This window comes from Lagenorhynchus albirostris, chromosome 2 (genome assembly GCF_949774975.1).
Source record: "Lagenorhynchus albirostris chromosome 2, mLagAlb1.1, whole genome shotgun sequence".
Taxonomy (NCBI): Eukaryota; Metazoa; Chordata; class Mammalia; order Artiodactyla; family Delphinidae; genus Lagenorhynchus; species Lagenorhynchus albirostris.
The window spans coordinates 91,054,923-91,074,205 of NC_083096.1; the positions used below are offsets into that span (position 1 = coordinate 91,054,923).

The following is a 19,283-nucleotide window of genomic DNA, read 5'->3' on the forward strand; positions in this document are numbered from 1 at the left end:
TACATGGAAAGGTGAAATCATTTTAATAGTTGAGAAAACTGGATGGAGGTTGCTAGTTATATTAAACTATCAAAAGCTTTTTAAGTTTTCTCAGATGGCAAGAAACAATCCTGAGACACCTTTCAGAGCCACTCGTTTCTGCAGTCTTTTAGAAAGCTACTCTCCAAATTAAGTCATGCATATATCCAGCATTAAGTAGTATTATTTACATGTTCTATATACCAAACTACTCCTCAAAAGCAAACTTTAAAAAAAAAATCATAGGAAATGCTGTGTGATATTTTTGCTTCTATTTAAAATACTTTCCACTTTTTACCAAAACACACCACTCAATTAATTATATTTCAGGTAGAACTATATTCAAAGGCGTAGCACCATCCATTTAGGTATGCTAAAATTTTCAAAGATAAATCTATTGGCTTTCATCACTCAGCAACAGTTTCTAATTTCTACATGTGTAGTGTTAATTCACTTGATGCGCAGTTTAGAAGATGACTGAATATTCTACTCTTAAAAGAAAAAACATAGCATTTTCATAGAAGAATTCCTTCATTTAATGAAATTTTTCTGGAGTTAGGTAGGTACAAATGTTAAGCCCACATATGAAGGACTTTTCCAAATGTACTCCTTTGTCCCATTTAACACTTTTTGCAAGGTGGCTTCTGGGTGCCCATCAGTTGGCCAATATGAACAGTGAGATAAAAAAAAATGTTAATATGGTATACACTGTGAGGAAGACTCACTTTTAGTCCTTGCAATGACTGAACAAATCACTTTGGACCTCTATTTCTCTGTTCTAAAAAGAAATGGATGAGTTATCTTTTAAAAGTTCCTTCAAGTCCAAATTTTAAATTATTCTAATATGTAATCCAAGTGCAAAGTCCCTCAATAAGGACCTCTGATGTGAAACTAAGTAATCATCCAATCCAAGGAACAACCTAGTGACACACATAACACCCAAGGACAAAGGGAACTGCCATTAAGAACTGTAGTAGTAAGGATTACTGGCTATCACATACATCCAATTCTATCTACACATTTAAAATTCACTTGTCATCTGGGCGCTAAGATATCCCTCTACACAAAGTGTGACTCTACTTACATTCTATTTCCACAGTAAAAATACCTTATAAATGTTAACAAATGGGGAAAAGCCGACACCCAGGATAAAGGATTTAATCCAGTATTTATTCCACACTCATGATCCTTCTCTGTAATCAGAATACAAGTCATAAGAACAATCTATCAAATAATTTGCTGATTATCTTAAATAATGCAGCATAGCATTACTTTTAATACTTCTCTGTTCTAGATTAAGTTTAAAAACTCAAACAGCAATCTTCATTATCAATAAAAAAAAGTTTTGAATTTAAAAAAAGGACACTATATCAAGCTGTTTCATAATTTAAGTATTTTCCATTTATAAAAATGCTTTGGAAGCTTGAGGCTTACATCTATTTCTCTACTCATCTGCCCCACCCTCTCCCAATTTCACGTTAGTATAGGGTTGCTGCAAGAATGCTAGGCTTTAGACATTAATTTCTCCTTTTATATAGTACTTTAAACTCTGAAAAATTCAAGAAAAAGATTACATGTCACGTATTTTTTCAAATAAAAAAGGAAAACTAAGTGAATAAATTTTAGGCATACTAATAGTGTCCCTTTGAGGTAGAATGCTAAAAGGACTTTTGATCAAATCACAGCCTAATTGAAACCTCTGCATCAGAAACTAACTTCTCCTAAATTCTCTCTGAAGTTAATTGTGGAGAATATTAGGTTTAACATATTAACAAGAGCCTTCCAAGATAATATACAGTGGACAAGAATGTTAATCCTACAACTGCTGCCTTCATGTACACTGAAAGCATGAAATTCTCCTATGATAGACATCCAAGATCCATTTTCATAGTTTTTAGCATTCTATTACGAAAAGCACAGTCATGCTAACTTCAGTACACAAACCATAATCCCACACCTACAAAACAAAAATAGAATTAGTGGCATTTTATTGCCTTATACAAATTTAACCAACATGGCAACCATGCCAACGGAATTAAAACATTTTCAGGACATATGTACAGACTGTACATCTCAAAAACAAACAATAAAATGCAAGAACAATCTGTGCATCATGTATCAAACTCAACAGTTGGGTGAAAACATCAATGCAATAAATGGGATTACAAAGGCACTTCCCTACACAAAAGAGGAAATGAAAATGCAGCCTACAGGGAGCTTGAAGAGTGTGTAACTACTGCACAATCTCAACTTGGGAGGAAAAAAAAAAGCAGATTTAACCCAACATTTATAGGATTCAATGTGATCCACTTTTACAAAAAATTTTCACACAGTCTCCTCTTTGTTTTTATGTTGTTTTTCTTGGCTCTCTGGTTCTATGCTTTGGCTCCTTCGGCGATCATGTTTGTCACACTGGTCCTTACTATCACTGTGATCTCGTTTGTGGGAACGTTCTTTGCTTCTGCTACGCTTCCTAGATTTTTCTTTGCTGGGGCTATGTTCCCGTTTTCTTGATTTTTCAACACTGTCAGTTCTTCCTTGACTGCCACTTCTACTCCGTTTATTTGATTTTTCTTTACTTTCATTTTTATGTTTACTTGATTTCTCTTTGCTCCTACTTCTACTTCGTTTCCCTGCATTTCTACTTCTACTCCTACTTCTATGTTTTCTTTCTCTGCTTCTACTTCTACTATGTTTTTTCTCTTTCTTGGAATCTTTTTTGTCATCTCTATGCCGCCTATCATCTTTGTCTTCTTTATATTTCTTTTCTTCTAGCTCACCCCTACTTCTCCGTTCCTTGGACCGTTCTCTTGACCTCTCCTTTTCTCGGTCATTACCTCTTTCCTTATCATAGTCACGATCTCGTCTTCTACCTCTCTCATTTTCTTTCTCTCTTTCCCGATCCCTGTCCCTTCTATCCCCTTTCCTATCACGACTTCGACTACGGCTTCTATGTCTTTCCCTACTCCTGCTATGCCTGCGTTCTAGCCCCCGATCAATACTTCGGGATCTTCGCCTTTCTTTTTCCCTTTCTTTGGCTTCACGCTCTAGTCGCTGGCGTTCTTTCTCTCTTTCTAATTCTCGGTCAAAACTAGAAGACCCATGGCCCTCCCGATGATGGCTTCTACTTCTGGATCTTCTTGGGGACCTCCGTGGACTCAGTGATCTCCTTGGAGACCTAATATTTAGGAAAGTGGGGGAGGGGGAGAAAAAAACTTGAATGAATAAAACATACCATAAAAATTTAACTTCCATCAGTGTTACATGTCAAGAATAATTAAAGCAAAATATTTGCCTGTTCTCATTTACAGATGCATAATTTTGTGGAAAATGCCCTGAAGGGCAGAAAGTGGGGAAAAGGTGACAAATAGAACCTTTGTGTAAAGCATATTTTAAAAATAAGTGTAACTCAAGAGTCACATCACCTTGAACGCCTGCGTTCAACATGTCTGTCTATTTCCTCAGCGCTTTCCTTTCCATCTTTCTTGATTTTTCTTGGTCGGGTTTTAATCTGTTGATCGATATTCTTCTGAACTGGAACCGGAATTCTTGGAAACAAAGTGGAAAACCACTCCAGTTTTGTGAGAAAAGACCGTAGCATTTCTCCAATGGTCATTACGCAGCCTCCACCAGCCTTCACATCTAGGTCCTACAGAAACACAAAAGATACCCTGGCCGTCAAAAAAAATTATCTCAATAAACACAAGAATACTATAAAAATATAACCATCTTTGGAATCTCAAATACAAAAAAATTCTAACAGAAAAATTTCAATTTGTGTACCTTTCTAATCTGGTAATGAATGATACAGAGAAATATCTGGGCTTAGTGTGTGCATGCAGGTGAGAACAAACCCTGCAGCCTCATGGACAGAAAGAGAAGTGACTTCACTCAGTTAACAAGAATATGAAACACCCCCCTACATTACTAAACTATTTGGAACAATCAACAATTTACATTCCACATACCTACTAAGTATATACTTTATTTCTGTGGACACGTTTGCACACATCATTCCTAGCAGTGTAACCTAGCTACATATGAACTGCTTCAAACAATTCCTGTCTAAAGATTATCTTTTAACAGCTCTAATATAAAATGAAGCCCTAATAAAACTGGAAGCAATAGCAAACCAACTGCCATGAAGCAGTGAGGTTTCTAATTTAGAGTTATGTAGAAAATAAATAAATGAACAAATAATTGGAAACGCATAATCCATGATGACCATTGTCTCTGAAAAGGGTCATTACCGCATGAAGGCCTTCTTGCTATGCCCTCTCACAGCTCAGGACATGTTAGTCAGCTATTGTCAGTCCCAAACCTATAGTGCAAGCACACAAGGAAAGTGAGATTTGTTATCTAAACAGGAAAACAAGAGCTAAAGGTAAAACTGCTTGCACTCACACACATTTAAGTGTTCAGATATACAGTATTTCCAAATATAATCGCTGCAGATATCTAAGGAAGAAAACAATAAGTTAGCTTAAACAGAGAGCCTCAGGTTTGTAAACACAATAAAAAACAGATTAAACAGAAGCATTCAGAAACAAGCCTAATACCAATCATGAAGCGGGACATGCTTTTTAAATATAGAAGGGAAAAGTGCCTCAGCCTGCAAAATCTCACCTAAAAAGAAAAAACTTTATAGATTGTGATTTATCACCTAACACACTTTTGGCCTCTTCTGAGATATTAAACAGCTCGTAAATAGGCCAAAAAAATGCAGAGAAAAATTCTCCATGTCTACATGAGTGAGATTTTTTTAGCTACGCATGTAATAATAAAAACACACTAGAAAGATTTCCATTAGAACTATCCTTTAATTCAACCAATTCTTTGGATAAACGTTTTAAACAGGTCGACTAAAACACCACTCAGTTTACTTTATGAACCTTAAAACATAAAGTAGTGGTGGGGATTGATATATGGAAAACAGTGCTCTTTGTTAAGATCCTTTTGAGATCTTGGACTTTAATACATGTATAGTTTAAATCTGACACAGTAATGTTTTCTAACGTAACTTTCTGAACATATGTAACAAGCTCAACCTTATTAAGCTTGAACGGCAAGCTAGTTTCATAATTTAAAAAAATTCTAAACTATTAAAGAGAAGGTTTCCTTCTAACTTTATAAAAATGTATAGTATAAAAGAGTTAGAAAGCTGGAATTGAAATATTTTGATCACCTCAAACAAATCATCTAAACTTTCAGCCTATTTAAGTTCCACCCAGCTCAATTCTGCATTCCTATGCAAGTGGGAGTATTAATGTCTGGAAGAAGTTACAGGATAAAGAACTGAAAAGTTCCAGAAAAAAACCCAGTAATTAATATTTCTATGTGCATGTCTTACCATCTCAATCTTGAGCATGGCCAATTTTAAAAACTCACTATCAACTGTACAAGTCAAGATCAGTACAACACAGAGAACACAATTAGGAAGAGAAAATTTTTAATAGTTACCAAAATACATATAAACAATTTTGAAATGTGAGAATCAAACTTAAGAAGTTTAACCTAAGACATATAAAATCCATCCCAATCTTAATAATAGAACATTAATTCCAAAAGTATGTGAGTGAAATAAATTTAAGCACAGAAAATTCTGGAAGATGTTAAACCACCAATATATAAAAGATTATTAAAAAATGAGAGTAATCAGAAGAAAACTATTACCCTTGTTGACATACCTCTTCATCATCAAGGAAGGATTCAAACCAATCCCATAGATCTGTAGGGGGCTGTGTGTACCTAGAATTATGAAAGAGTGATTAGGCTTAGGTCAATTAAAATGAGATATTTACTGAAAATGTAGAGAAATGCAGGCTCACCTTATATACATAAATCCAAGGGCTCTAATATATGGAGAGTCTGTGTGTGTTATAAGACCCATCACTTGCTTGCGAGTTAACTTCAGAGTAAATAATTTGTATAACAGGCAAAAAGCTGTAGAAACAATTCCTCCTGTCCCAACACCTCGAACCTTTAAGGAAAGGAATTAAGAAAGAGTTGTAAAATAATTAACAAAGATACTAAGGACCAATTGATTAATCCTGTTAGGTATTAGTAACAAGATATAATCCAGAACTGAAAACAGAGCATAAAAAAATGTTTTTCTAACCCCACGGAACACTTGAATTTAGATTTTTAAAAAACACAAACTAATTGTAATTTGGTATGAAACTGAAAGACTTCCAGTTTTCTGAACATAAACTTAGTTATCAGACACAGAAAAACTGAAAAATGCACGTACTTCTACTTACCCCTCCGCACATCCCTGTTTGGCCAGCTGTTTTCCTGCTTCCTTTCTCCCATGGTTCAACATGTGTGACCTGAAAATAGAAAAGAGAAACACAACAAACATTCATACTTCGAATTTTTTTAAACAGTATGATTCGAGTAAACCCCAATCCATAATAGAGCAGCTCTTCTAAAAGTCTGGAAGTTGGGTATTTTGACATTATGTATACATTTTGTTTACACACATTAAGTATGTAAACCATCTTTGAAAACTGCTTATTTAAATAGCATCAATAAAGCTACTAGGGTTTAACAAAACCTCAACAGGTTTACAGCAGAAACCCCATTAAAGTAGCTCTGTAGAGAGCAGATACATGTGGAGACAGGAAATGTCTAGTCTCATACACTTGTAAAAAAAAAAATTAATGATCAATTTTGTATTTTATTATGAATTGCTTAAAAAAATTCTCATTTTAAAATGGATTTAATGCTCCAACTTAAAGCAAAAAGTATTAACAAAGTTTAAGTATTTATTCCAAAAAAACCTTTCAAATAAGCTTAATATTTCAATTTTATGATTTAAAATTCCACATTATAAAATAAGGAAGAAACTTGAAAAAAAGCATGCTAAAACAGTAGCAGAAATTACTTCTGATGCAAAATCATGGAACTTTACTCACACATTTTTTTTAAAACCACAATCAGGCATTATGTTCATTCCTGACTGAAGATGAAGTTACAAAGGCCATACCTACACATATGTCATTCTTGTTACTGTATACTTTATTTTCAGCCTAATTATAGGAACTAATTCAATTTTTTCCCAGAATATAAACTGTATCAAAAACTGAGAAACCGTGACTTGTAACGTTGAGTATACTCAAAAATACAGGTCTTTGCTAAGGTGGGGCACCCTATAAAAACCACATACTTCACCTAAAAACAGCAAAGAAAGAATATTAGCTCTACAACAGATATGACAAAGGTATTTTAGAGAGATAAGATCCATATTTGTTTCTCAACTTGAAACAACAAAAATGAAATCCTGTTCGTTCATTACGTATTTCTAAAACCTTATTTCCACCCACCCATGATTACACGCCATAGTTTTTTTCAGTGGCTTCAGGCAGAAAAGCATGTATTTAAATGTAAGCACTACACTATTTTGTTCAGTGGATTACTGCACTGCTTTACTGTTTCATCTTCTTCCCCCAGCTTGCTGTAAAAAAGATGTTTCAATTCCTTAAAGGCTAACCGAAGGGGTGGATGCCATACAAAATCGAATTACAAAATTGGAAGCCTACGCATTTCAATGATTATTTGATATGGACAACAAAACCCGAGTCTTTAGTTTTATAACTAAATCTAAGTAATTTGTAGTATAATCTTAAGTGTTTCAAAACACAGTATGTGAAATTTGAAAACAAGCTTTTCCTCTATCGCATTAACACCTGCCTACGTTATTAAACAGAACCTGCCACAGAAGGAGCAGGAACCCTATTTTCAACTGATTGAAGTTTACTACATAAATAAAGCTAAGGGTTAAATATTCGCCATATTGTATCCATTCTGAAAAAGGCCTTACCTTTTAAAAAAACTAGTTCACAGTATAACAATTACTTACAATACTCTTGTAAGAGAACACCAAACTTTCAGTTTACTTTATATACCCAAAGTTGAACTGTATTTTCAAAATGAGTTCTTCTATCAAAATTAACTAGTATCTCAAAATCCCTTAGTAGGCCTTAATTGGGGAAAAGGTGGCCAAAACAAAACCTAAAAGCAAATAAAGAAAATTTCCTTAACACCTCTACAGATATATTCAGGTCACGGAAAATACTTTATGTGGTCTGTCAAGTGTTTTTAAGAGTCAATACAGGCAAAATGGATTGCATTATATCAGATGTCCTAGTTTGAGTATTTAAAGATTGTTAAGACTTATTAATATCCTTTAAAATATAAATTTACCTTAGGAGGCCTGGAATATATTTTTAAAACTACGTAATTTGCAAGTAAGTGGAGAAAACCTACCAAATTCGTGAAGAAAAGACCAAAACCAGTGGCCAAAAAAAAAAAAAAAATCTAATTAGCCGTTCATTTAACCAGGGAAATGCATTTATGGCGATTGAGCATGATTAATAATGCATACCTCTACCTGCGACCCTGGGCTGCTCCGAGCCTCGCTGCAAGACTGAGTCAATCCTGCTAACGAAACAAGAACTGAGACAAGAGTGCAGTGAGGAGGCGCCAGGTGAGCTCCCCAGCACAGCCAAGCCAGCACCGACCCTGCCGCAGAAGCCCAGGGCCCAGATAATTCTAAATAAGCCCAATGCACAGGTGACTGAGACCACTTACTCCTGACTTCCTGCTGCGAAAATTTCCAGGCCTTCGGTACATCTTTTTCCACTTGTACCTCTCCACCCTCAACCCTCCCACCCCACCCGACAAACACACTGACCACTTCCCTGTCTGGATCGGATAGTGAATACCAACAACACGAGGCCAACACTGAAGTCAATACACGCCCTGGCCCGGGGTGAGCGGGAGAAGCACCAACAAGTTGGCGCCGAGTAGATCCACGTCAAAATAAATAAATTTAAAGCTGTAAACTGGAGAGACTTCAGTTATTCGTTTCTCCTCTCCCCCACTCCTCCCGTCCAACTCCCCCCCCCCAGGGGCGGGCTGGAGACTGGGGGAGGAGAGATCAATGGCGGCGGGCTCTCCCGGCCCTAAAAATCTGAAAAGGAAATGAGAGGGCGGCCCCAGTTTGACCCTTCCCTGGCGGACTACTGGCCACAGCTTCCCCCTCCGCCCAACCCTCCCCCACCTACAAATGATCAGACCTCGGGGGGCCGCCTCCGCCCGTTTCCTCCGTACCCCCTCCTCGGAACTTAGTCCCCACCTCCCAGGTCCAGACGCTTCGTACCTTAAAGTAGATCTCGTCCACCACCTCGTGGTAGGTTTTGAGCTCGTAGAGCTGCACTTTGAAGTAAGGCGACGACAGGATATTGGTCAAGATCATGGGGTTGAGATTCATAGTCTTTTCGTTGCCCCACAGCGGCAGCACATTGCCCTGCTTGCCCGAGACTGCTGGCTTGGTGGCGCCACCGCCGCCGCACTGCTGCTGCTGCTGCTGGGCCGCGGCTGCGGCCGCCTGGTGTTGCGGCTGCGAGTTGCCTGTCAGCGCGGGGCTGTTGTTAGCCATGTTGCGGCGGAAGGATGGAGGGAGGGAGAAGGGAGGGGGAGGGGGCGAAGCTCAATCTCGCTCTTCGGGACAACGGTCCGGGACCCTACTCCATGGAACGCCGTCGGAAGATGGGGCCTCCTCGCTGTGCCCCAGCCGGGTGAGGGAGGGCAACCGGGACACCGACGAATGGACCCCGGGTCGAGAGCAGAGGCCGAATCGCGGGCCGCGAGAAATCCAAGCAGAAAGCTAGCCGGCGGCCTGGGAGCGCGATCTCTTCCGCCAACTGCCCCTGGGAACAAGATGGCGGTCCCGGCGGATGTGACGGCACACGCCCCAGAGTTCCAAGCTTAGCCGGCGGCCAATCAGAGACGCCCAGGTGGGCTGGCGATTCCTCTTCCTAGTTCCGCGCGTTCTGTGCACGCTGTGGTCGCGGCGCTGGCCTCAGCTGCCTAACTCTTAGGATGTTTGTGCTCGGAATTTGGGGGCCGGGGTTGGGTTTTAGGTCCAATTTGTATGTTTTAATGTTTGGACCGCGGCCCCGGTTTCTCCTGTTGGAAGCCGAGCCGGAAGGCGTTCGCATGGCTGTGTGTTTGCAAATTCGTGACTCTTGACTCCTGTGGAGTAACCGAGTCTCCTGAGTTCACAGTTTTCGTGTTCTCTGGAAGGGATGATAGGACCTCACACCTTCATGTGATTGCAATGCAAAGTCCTTCTGTCCTCCGCTAGGCTGTAGGGTCCGACTGGAGATCTTATTATTTGAGCCTAAATTTATTCAACAGTAAGGGGATAGCGTCTTGCTTGGCTGTTAAAAAACCATTTTAGCATTAAAAGAGCTACTGTACCTGTAGCGCCATTTGTTACATGACTTCTTTCCTCCCTACTCGAGTTCTTCCATTCTGCGGATGCACTATGAGTGAATGGCGATAGAAGAGGTGGAAGAAGGTGGTGGGTGCGAGAATGAGCCAGAATCGGTCTCATGTCTCAAAAGCTACTGTTAACCTAGAGAAGATTCATGGTGTTTGGGAGCTAAGAGAAGGCTACAAAAGGCACTGAAGTTTCTGCAGGTATGGGCAGTTTTATTGACAGAAAGCAGCCTGAGTATATATAGAAGAAGGGAAGATCAAGCTTGTTAGAGGGTAAATAGTCTGGTTGACAGGAGCCAGGAAATATGCTTATGGGAGAGTAATGACTAGAGAGGAATTGGGCCCCCTAAGTGCCTAGAATGCCAAGATGAAACATTAGGAATTTAATGACATTTAAACCCAAGGGTTACATCTATGACCCCAAAGTCACTTTAAGATGCTAATATTCATAACATTCTCTGGCTCCAATTCATTCTTCACAGAGTGTTGCCAGAGTCATCGTTCCAAAAGTGCAGTACTCCCTACTCAAAACCTTGGATGGCTCACTCAGTGTTATCCTAATTGCCAAAATCCAATGACGTTTTTCATTCTCCATCCTATTTGATTGCTCATCGCGGCACTTTTTTTTTGCGGTATGCGGGCCTCTCACTGTTGTGGCCTCTCCCGTTGCGGAGCACAGGCTCCGGACGCGCAGGCTCAGCGGCCATGGCTCACGGGCCTAGCCGCACCGCGGCATGTGGGATCTTCCCGGACCGAGGCACGAACCCGTGTCCCCTGCAACGACAGGCAGACTCTCAACCACTGCGCCACCAGGGAAGCCCCATCGTGGCACTTTTAATCATTTATTCTTGCCTAGGAACTGTTGAAGTAGGAAGTTTGAAGGTGGAGATCTTAATTTGTGGCTTATACACATTGGAGGGGAAAGGGATAAGACAGAAACCTTAGGGAAAATCCACACCTGATGAACCAGCAGGAGAGAAAAGACAAGCAGAGAGGTAGGAGGTAAACCGGGAGACAGTGGTATGACAATGCAAGGAAAAATAAATGAGAAATAAATGAATGATTGGAGTGATTAATATTTATAGCTGGGCAGTACATAAGTGATCATCCTGTTTAGTTCCTTTATTTTACATTGGAGAACTAAAGCTTTCAGAAGTGGTTTTTAACTTCCTAGTAATTTCTTGTTGTTCTATACATTAGTTTATACTAACTTACTTCCCAAGGAAAATAGATGATCCAGCCTCTAATGAATGACTAAGTTAAAAATACAGTGAAGGGTCTTCCCTGGTGGCGCAGTGGTTAGGAATCCTCCTGCCAGTGCAGGGGACACGGGTTTGAGCCCTGGTCCAGGAAGATCCCACATGCCGCAGAGCAACTAAGCCCGTGCACCACAACTACTGACCCTGTGCTCTAGAGCCTGCATGCCACAACTACTGAGCCTGCGTGCCACAATTACGGAGCCCGTGAGCCACAATTACTGAAGCCCGCACACCTAGAGCCCCTGCTTCACAAGAGAAGCCACTGCAGTGAGAAGCCTGTGCACCGCAACAGAGTAGCCCCTGCTCACCACAACTAGAGAAAGAGCATGCGCAGCAACGAAGACCCAACACAGCCAAAAATAAAAATAAATAAATTAATTAATTAAAAAAACTTTTTTTGAGCCAAGTTCTTCTTCCTTTATGTGTATTTTTTGCCTTGGTAATAACGTTATTGAGTTACCCAGTGACACTAATTGCCAAATCCTACTAATTGCTTAAATCTTTAAAAATTCATTTACCCCTACACTCTAAGTGAAAAGCTTAGTAGAGAGGTTGAAGTTTGATATCTGTTTCAGTGGCATCAAACTAAGTATCAAACCAGGTAGTAGGATAAAGTGTTTGACATATTCAATGAATCCCTAAAACAGTTTGAATATATAACTATTATCCCCATTTAAAAAGTTATATTTAACTTAAGAATACTACACTGTACATAGATAAAGCTGGGAACTTTTGGTTTGCTTTGTTTTCACACATGTACCCTCATTGTCTTAGTCTTTTTGGGCCATAACAAAATACCACAGTCTGGGTAGCTTATTAACAACAAAAATGTATTTTTCACAGTTCTGGAGTTCTGGAGAGTCCAAGGCCAAGGGACAACTCTCTTCCTGGTTCATGGCTGACCCCTTCAAGCTGTGTAATCACAAGATTATAGGGATGAGGAAGCTCTCTGAGGTTTCTTTTATGAGAGCACCAATTCTGTTGGTGAGGGCTCCACCCTCATGACTTAAGTACCTCCCAAAGGCCCCACCTCCTAATACCATCATCTTTGGGGGTTAGGGTTTCAAATTCTAACTTCAGGGGTTAAAATTTTGAGGGCGGCTCTTAGGTGTATCTCAGTACCCATTAAACTATCACCACAATCAAGGTAACAACCATACATCACCCCCAAAAGTTCTCTTGTGCCCTTTTGTAATCCAATCTCTCCTTCCAACTCCATCCTCAGCAACCACTTTCTGTCAATATAGATTAGTTTGTTTCTCTTGGCTAAATACCTAGACATAGGCTAAATACCTAGACATATAATAGATATATGTTTAACTTTTTAAGAAACAGCCAAACTGTTTTCCAAGGTGATTGCACCATTTTATATTCACACCAGCAATGTATGAGAGTTCCAATTGTTCCATATCCTCATCAACACTTGGTATGATGAATTTTTTTTTTAATTTTAGTCATTCTTAAGGGTGTGCAGTGGTATCTCACTGTGGTTTTAATTTACATTTCCCTCATGGCTAATGATGTTGAACATCATTTCAGGTGCTTACTGGCATTAGTATATCTTCTGTTGTGAAGTAACTGCAAATCTTTTGCCCATTTCCTTATGAGTTTGTTTGTCTTATTGAGTTGGAAGGTTTTTTTACATGATCTGGATATAAGTCCTTTGATACATGTGTTGCAGGATTTTCACACAATCTGTGCCTTGCCTTTTAATTTTATTAATGGTGTCTTTCAAATAGCAGTTTTTTATTTTAATGAATTGCAAGTTATCAAATTTTTGTTTTGCTTATGATTTGTGTTTTCATTCTAAGCGCTGCCAGCCTTAACGTTACAATGATATTCTCTTTTATTTTCTAAAAGTTTTATAGTTTGAGATTTGACACATTTTGAGTTAATTTTTGCCTATGATGTGAGATGGAGTTGATTTTCATTTTATTTTCCACGTGGCTATTCAGTTGATCCAGCACCATTTGTTGAAAAGACTTATTTCCCTATTGAACTGCTTTAGCACCTTTGTCAAAAATCAATTGACCCACCATGTATGGATCTACTTCTGGATTCTGCTCTGTTCCATTGATCTTTATCTTTTCACCAATCCAAACTACCTTGATTACTGCAGCTCTATAGTAGAGTTTTTTAAAATTTATTTTATTTTTGGCTGCGTTGGGTCTTTGTTGCTGCGTGCGGGCTTTCTCTAGTTGTGGCGAGTGGGGGCTACTCTTCGTTGTGGTATGCGGGCTTTTCATTGCAGTGGCCTCTCCTGTCGTGGAGCACAGGCTCTAGGCGCGCAGGCTTTGGTAGTTGTGGCACATGGGCTCTAGAGCGCAGGCTCAGTAGTTGTGGCGCACGGGCTTGGTTGCTCCACGGCACGTGGGATCTTCCCAAACCAGGGTTCGAACCGATGTCCCCTGCATTGGCAGGCAGATTCTTAACCACTGCGCTACCAGAGAAGCCCCCTGTAGTAGGTTTTGAAATCAAGTAGGCTAGGTCTTCCAACTTCATTCTTTCTTTTAAAAATGCCTTTTAGGGCTTCCCTGGTGGCGCAGTGGTTGAGAGTCCGCCTGCCGATGCAGGGGACACGGGTTCGTGGCCCGGTCCGGGAAGATCCCACATGCCACGGAGCGGCTGGACCCGTGAGCCATGGCCGCTGAGCCTGCGCGTCCGGAGCCTGTGCTCCGCGGCAGGAGAGGCCACAACAGTGAGAGGCCCTCGTACCGCAAAAAACACAAAAAAACAAACAAACAAACAAAATGCCTTTGGTTACCCTAGGCCCTTTGTGTTTCCATCAACTTCTTTCTTTCTTTCTCTCTCTCTCTTTCTTTCTTTCTAATATTTATTTATTTAGGCTGCACCAGGTCTTAGTTGTGGCCTGCAGACTTCTTAGTTGTGGCATGCATGTGAGATCTATTTCCCCCACCAGGGATTGAACCCAGGCCCTCTGCATTGGGAGCCCAGAATCTTACCCACTGGACCACCAGAGAAGTCCCTCCATCAATTTCTTTAAAAAAAAAAAAAAAAGCCTGGCATGTAGAAGGTGCTTGATAAACATGTATCATCTATGACTAAATGAGTAAAGAATTAAAATAATTGCCATGTGTAACTAAAATAACATAAATTAGATGTTCTAATGTTTTGAACATTTTATTGTTCAAAACAAACCACAATCCTAAAATAACAAAAGAAGCCATTGACTAAAGTACCCAAGAACTAAAAATCTGAAATAATTCATAGGTTGTAATAACAACAGTCAAAGATGTTAGACAAATCTACCCCTGTTTCCTTGGTTATGATTTCAAAGTACTGAATCAGATGAGGTATGAGTTGAGATTTAAGAACTTTAGGTGTTAGCTGAACCTATTTTAATCATTTCACAATATATGTAAATGAAACCATCATGCTGTATGCCTTAAACTTACACAGTGATATATATCAGTTATTTTTCAACAAAACTGAGGGGAAAAAAGAATTATTAGGAGTTATCTAGGCAAAAAATTATATTTTAGTTAGAGCTAGCCTATGCAAAGGCTTCTGAGGCATGAAAGAAAAAAGTGTGTTTGGGGAATTGTTTGTCACCATTATAGTGCTTAAATTGTTTTCCAGGGTGATATGAAAAATCAGTACAGCCATACAAATGCATACTGGCCAAATGCTAGTCCTGAATACACTGTAATTATCTGTTTATTTGTCATCTTCAGTGACCAGAGAGGGTCTAAGTCTTTCAGCTAATTATTCCCAGCAGTAGGCAATGATTGACACCTTGAGGGTAGTAAGTAAATATTTAAAAGAAAACTGACTGCTCACAACACATTTGACACCAAATGCTTGAGGTTTCCCCTGCCCCCACCAACCAATTTTCCATCTCTTTGGACATTAACTGAGTCTCCTATATTAATTAAATCCTGACACTAACGCCTCAGAGTTAGCACACACTGCAGAGGTTAAGGGCTCAGTCCCACAAAACTGCCCAACTTCAGGCACCAGTGACAAGCAGTGGTGAAGTGGAGCAGGACGCTGCGGGGCCCTCCTGGCTACAAGTCCTCTCTGTGCCCCCTGTTTCTTTTTTGTAGGAAATAGGCTTCATTCAGCCTCCTTGACCTTCCCTGAGTTCCTATCACAGCACACAGAACTCAGAGAAACACTTTACTTACTATTACAAAGGATATTATGAAGGATACTATCCTTTATTATAAAAGAATAGCCAGATGAAGGGGTACATAGGGTGAGGTCTAAAAGGACCTCAGTGCAGGAGCTTCTATCCCTGTGGAGTTTGGGGTGCACCAGCATACGGGCACATGGATGTCTTCATCAACCTGGAAGTCCTCTGAGCTCCATTACTTAGGGGTTTTGTGAGGTTCTATTACATTGGGATGCTTGATTAAATCATAGGCCAATGAGGTCGGGGTGGGGCTGAAAGTTTCAACCTTCTAATTACCTGATTTGGTTTATCTGACAACCAGTTTGAATCTGAAGCTATCTAGGGGCCCACCTAGAGTCACCTCACTAGCGTATAAATGACACTCATTACACACACACACACAAAAGACGTTCATCATTCCAGAGATCTGAAGGATCTTAGAAGCTCTTGTTTTTGGAACTGAGGACTAAGACCAAAAATTATACAAAATTTCTCCTATCACCCCTATCACTTAGGAAATTAACAAGGGTTTAAGAAGCTCTAGTGCCAAGAACTGGGGATGAAGACCAAATATATATATATTTCTCAATATATACAATATTCTTGAATGAAGAAACGAATGAATTATTGGTTTTACTTGGTCGGAGAGTAAGGCTGATGCAAAGTCTTCAATGAATATGAGGACAATCCAGGAAGTTAATTTATGTCAGAGAAGGATAGACTTGTCTCTCAAAGACGCAGCAGTTTTATTCAAGGGTGGAGGAGTAACCACAATGTAAGATAACATATTCATAAGAATGAACCTGAATTATTTAAATTATGGTTATTAGGGCATGGGATTATTTTAGAAAAGGCATGTAAATTTCAGAAAAATTTACATAAAATTATTAAAGTTACTTAAGTTTTAAATTATTAACTCCTAGTTATCTGAAAAAACCTTATCTTCATCATTTCACATAATTGAGATGTTGCTGTTAAAAAAGGAGCATAATCAGTATAACAGTTGCTAAGAGCACAGACTCTGGAGCCAGAATACCTAGATTTAAATTCTGGCTCTATCATTTTAATTTGGGCAAGTCACCTCATTTTTCTCTGCCTTCATTTTTCTTTACCTTTTCTCATCTGTTTAGATGAGGATGTTATTATTACCTACCTCATAGATTTTTTTATGAGTAAGCAGCTTTGGGTAGGAAAAAGCTCTTTGCAGGAAAGAGCTCACTACAGGAGGCACCCTTTTGTCTTGTCACTAACCGTAAACCAGGCACCCCCGTGCTATACTCATCTCTGGCCCTAGCACACCTTTCAAATCTTTTGATCGCACAGTACTTTGCCTAACCTGTTGGTTCTTTCTGTAGATCAAAGAAGTAGAAATGAAGAATAAGTAATTAACAGATGACCAGATCTCTTCCCTACCTTCCCCTTCAGTAATCTCGAGAGCAAACTGTGTGAACAAGATAACACCTAAAGAAAGATCATGAGGAGTTTACAAGTCTGCACACAGTGGGGGATGGCAATGACTCTGACCCCCTGTCTCAATGATTAACTGAGGTTACTTCCCTGTTTTCCCTTTGAAAGCTTTCATGGCCGAGCAGAATCTTTGGAGGTGTTTATTGGGGGACGTTGAGCCCACCATCTCCCCAGATTGCTGGCATTCTGATTAAAGGCAACTTTCCTTTTTATCAACACTTGTGAGTATTGATTTTGTAAGAGTCGAGCATTGGGACCCGATTCAGTAACATGAAGATCAAATTTCTTGATAACTATGTAAGTGCTTAGAACTGTAGCGCATTCTGTGGCATTAGTGTTTGCCATTACTATTTTCTAAATAGCATATATATATATTTTTAATATTCTAAATTCACCTTGAAAATGTTATTGCAGTCTTACTTTCTTCCTAAGTCTCTAAGTTAACTTTTTACTTCCTATTAGGAATCTAAATTCTGATACAATGTTTTGCCAGAGACATTTCTGAGTGGTTGCCAACCATACAGCATGGCCACGGTTACAGATGGGAATGATCTACTCAGCAGATGGGTCATAAACTTTTTTTTTTTAAATAACATTTGTTTTTAGAATGTCCAGTTGCCTTTCTTCTTGCAACATCTTTTTTTAAAAAATATTTATTAATTTATTTGGCTGTGTCAGGTCTTAGTTGTGCCATGCGGGATTTTTTTTTTCATGCGGGATCTTTTCGTTGTGGTGCGTGGGCTCTTCATTGTGGCGCATGGGCTTCTCTAGTTGCAGCGTGCAGGTTTCTCTCTAGTTGTGGTGCGCAAGCTTCTCTCTAGTTGTGGCCCACGGGCTCAGTAGTTGCGGCCCAAGGGCTCAGTAGTTGCGGTGTGCAGGCTGAGTTGCCCCACAGCACGTGGGATCTTAGTTCTCCGACCAGGGATCAAACCTGTGTCCCCTGCGCTGGAAGGCGGATTCTTAAGCACTGGACCAACAGGGAAGTCCCTCATAAACTTGTTGATAGCAGATTTAAGTTGTTAACAAGAAATAGGAATATTTAGGTTTTATCTCAAACCTTTGAAAATCATACAAGGGGTAATAACTGTCAGGATGAGTCCTTTCTCTATTTGGTCTTTGCACACACATTGCCCCTTCTAAGTGAAATACTCTCACTCACAGTGCTATCGATGGGGCAACCACATATGGCCATGACATCCAATTCACCCCTTATGGCTCTAAAGGGTTTTCAGGAACTGAGGACAAGAGACCAAATATTATTGAAACTAAACAACTCAGATTGGATTTGAACCCAGCCAAAATTCAGATTGGAACTCGAACCCACTGTTTTTGTTTTTTTGGTTTTTTTGGTCATGCTGTGTGGCTTGTGGGATCTTAGTTATTCTACCAGAGAGAGTCCTAACTGATCTCTGGTGGCCTTGGCCGGCAGCATCTTGAAGCAGGATTTCTGTTACCTGGCCAGAGTCAGGCTGTGGCAGTGAGAGCGCTGAATTCTAGCCATTAGACCACCAGGGACAGTGTCCAGTGTCAAGGAAGGCCCTGGCCCACTGGCTTTGTAGAAATGAATTCCCACAAAGAGACAGAAAGTAGTGAAACAAATAAAGTGTTCATTAGGAGGAAAAAGGGTACGTGTGAATAGACACACGGGTGGGCTCAGAGATAGAGTTGCGCCCTCATGGTAGTTTAAATCACTTATATGGGGCATTTCTTCCAGGTTTCCTCTGGCCAGTCATCTTGTTTTGCCTGGCTCTGAGGCTATATTTGGTATATCTCAAGGTTCTCCCACGTGTGTGGACACATCTCTTAGCCAAGATGGATTCTAGTGAAGAGGTCTATGGGTAGGTTGACAACACCTACTATGGGGTGGTGCCCCCTCACTTTTTGACCTTCAAGGAACCTTTCTGTGCATGTGTAGTTGGGAAGGTCTCCTTGACCTTGAGAATGAGAAATATGTGGTCTCTTTATCTCTTATCTGGGCAGGGCTCAGCTTCTCTCTTCTGCTATTGTCTTCACATTGGAGTGTCTGTCCACAGGGGACAAACTCCAGCTGCTCAGTCTGGGGCCCATCTATCTACTGCCTCATAACCACTGACCATCAGGGAATTCCCTCGAACCAC

General features: G+C 40.0%; 1 protein-coding gene across 1 annotated transcript; it reads right to left on the reverse strand.

The window, feature by feature from the left end:
• PRPF38B (pre-mRNA processing factor 38B) lies at positions 1-9,759 on the reverse strand. The gene is made up of 6 exons (XM_060139475.1): positions 9,182-9,759; positions 6,279-6,347; positions 5,847-5,998; positions 5,706-5,766; positions 3,444-3,667; positions 1-3,196 (listed from the first exon to the last, which is right to left on the reverse strand). The coding sequence occupies exons 1-6, from the start codon at positions 9,458-9,460 to the stop codon at positions 2,344-2,346; spliced, it is 1,638 nt and encodes a 545-aa protein (XP_059995458.1). The 5' UTR covers positions 9,461-9,759; the 3' UTR covers positions 1-2,343.
• Between the last annotated feature and the right edge of the window lie 9,524 nt (positions 9,760-19,283).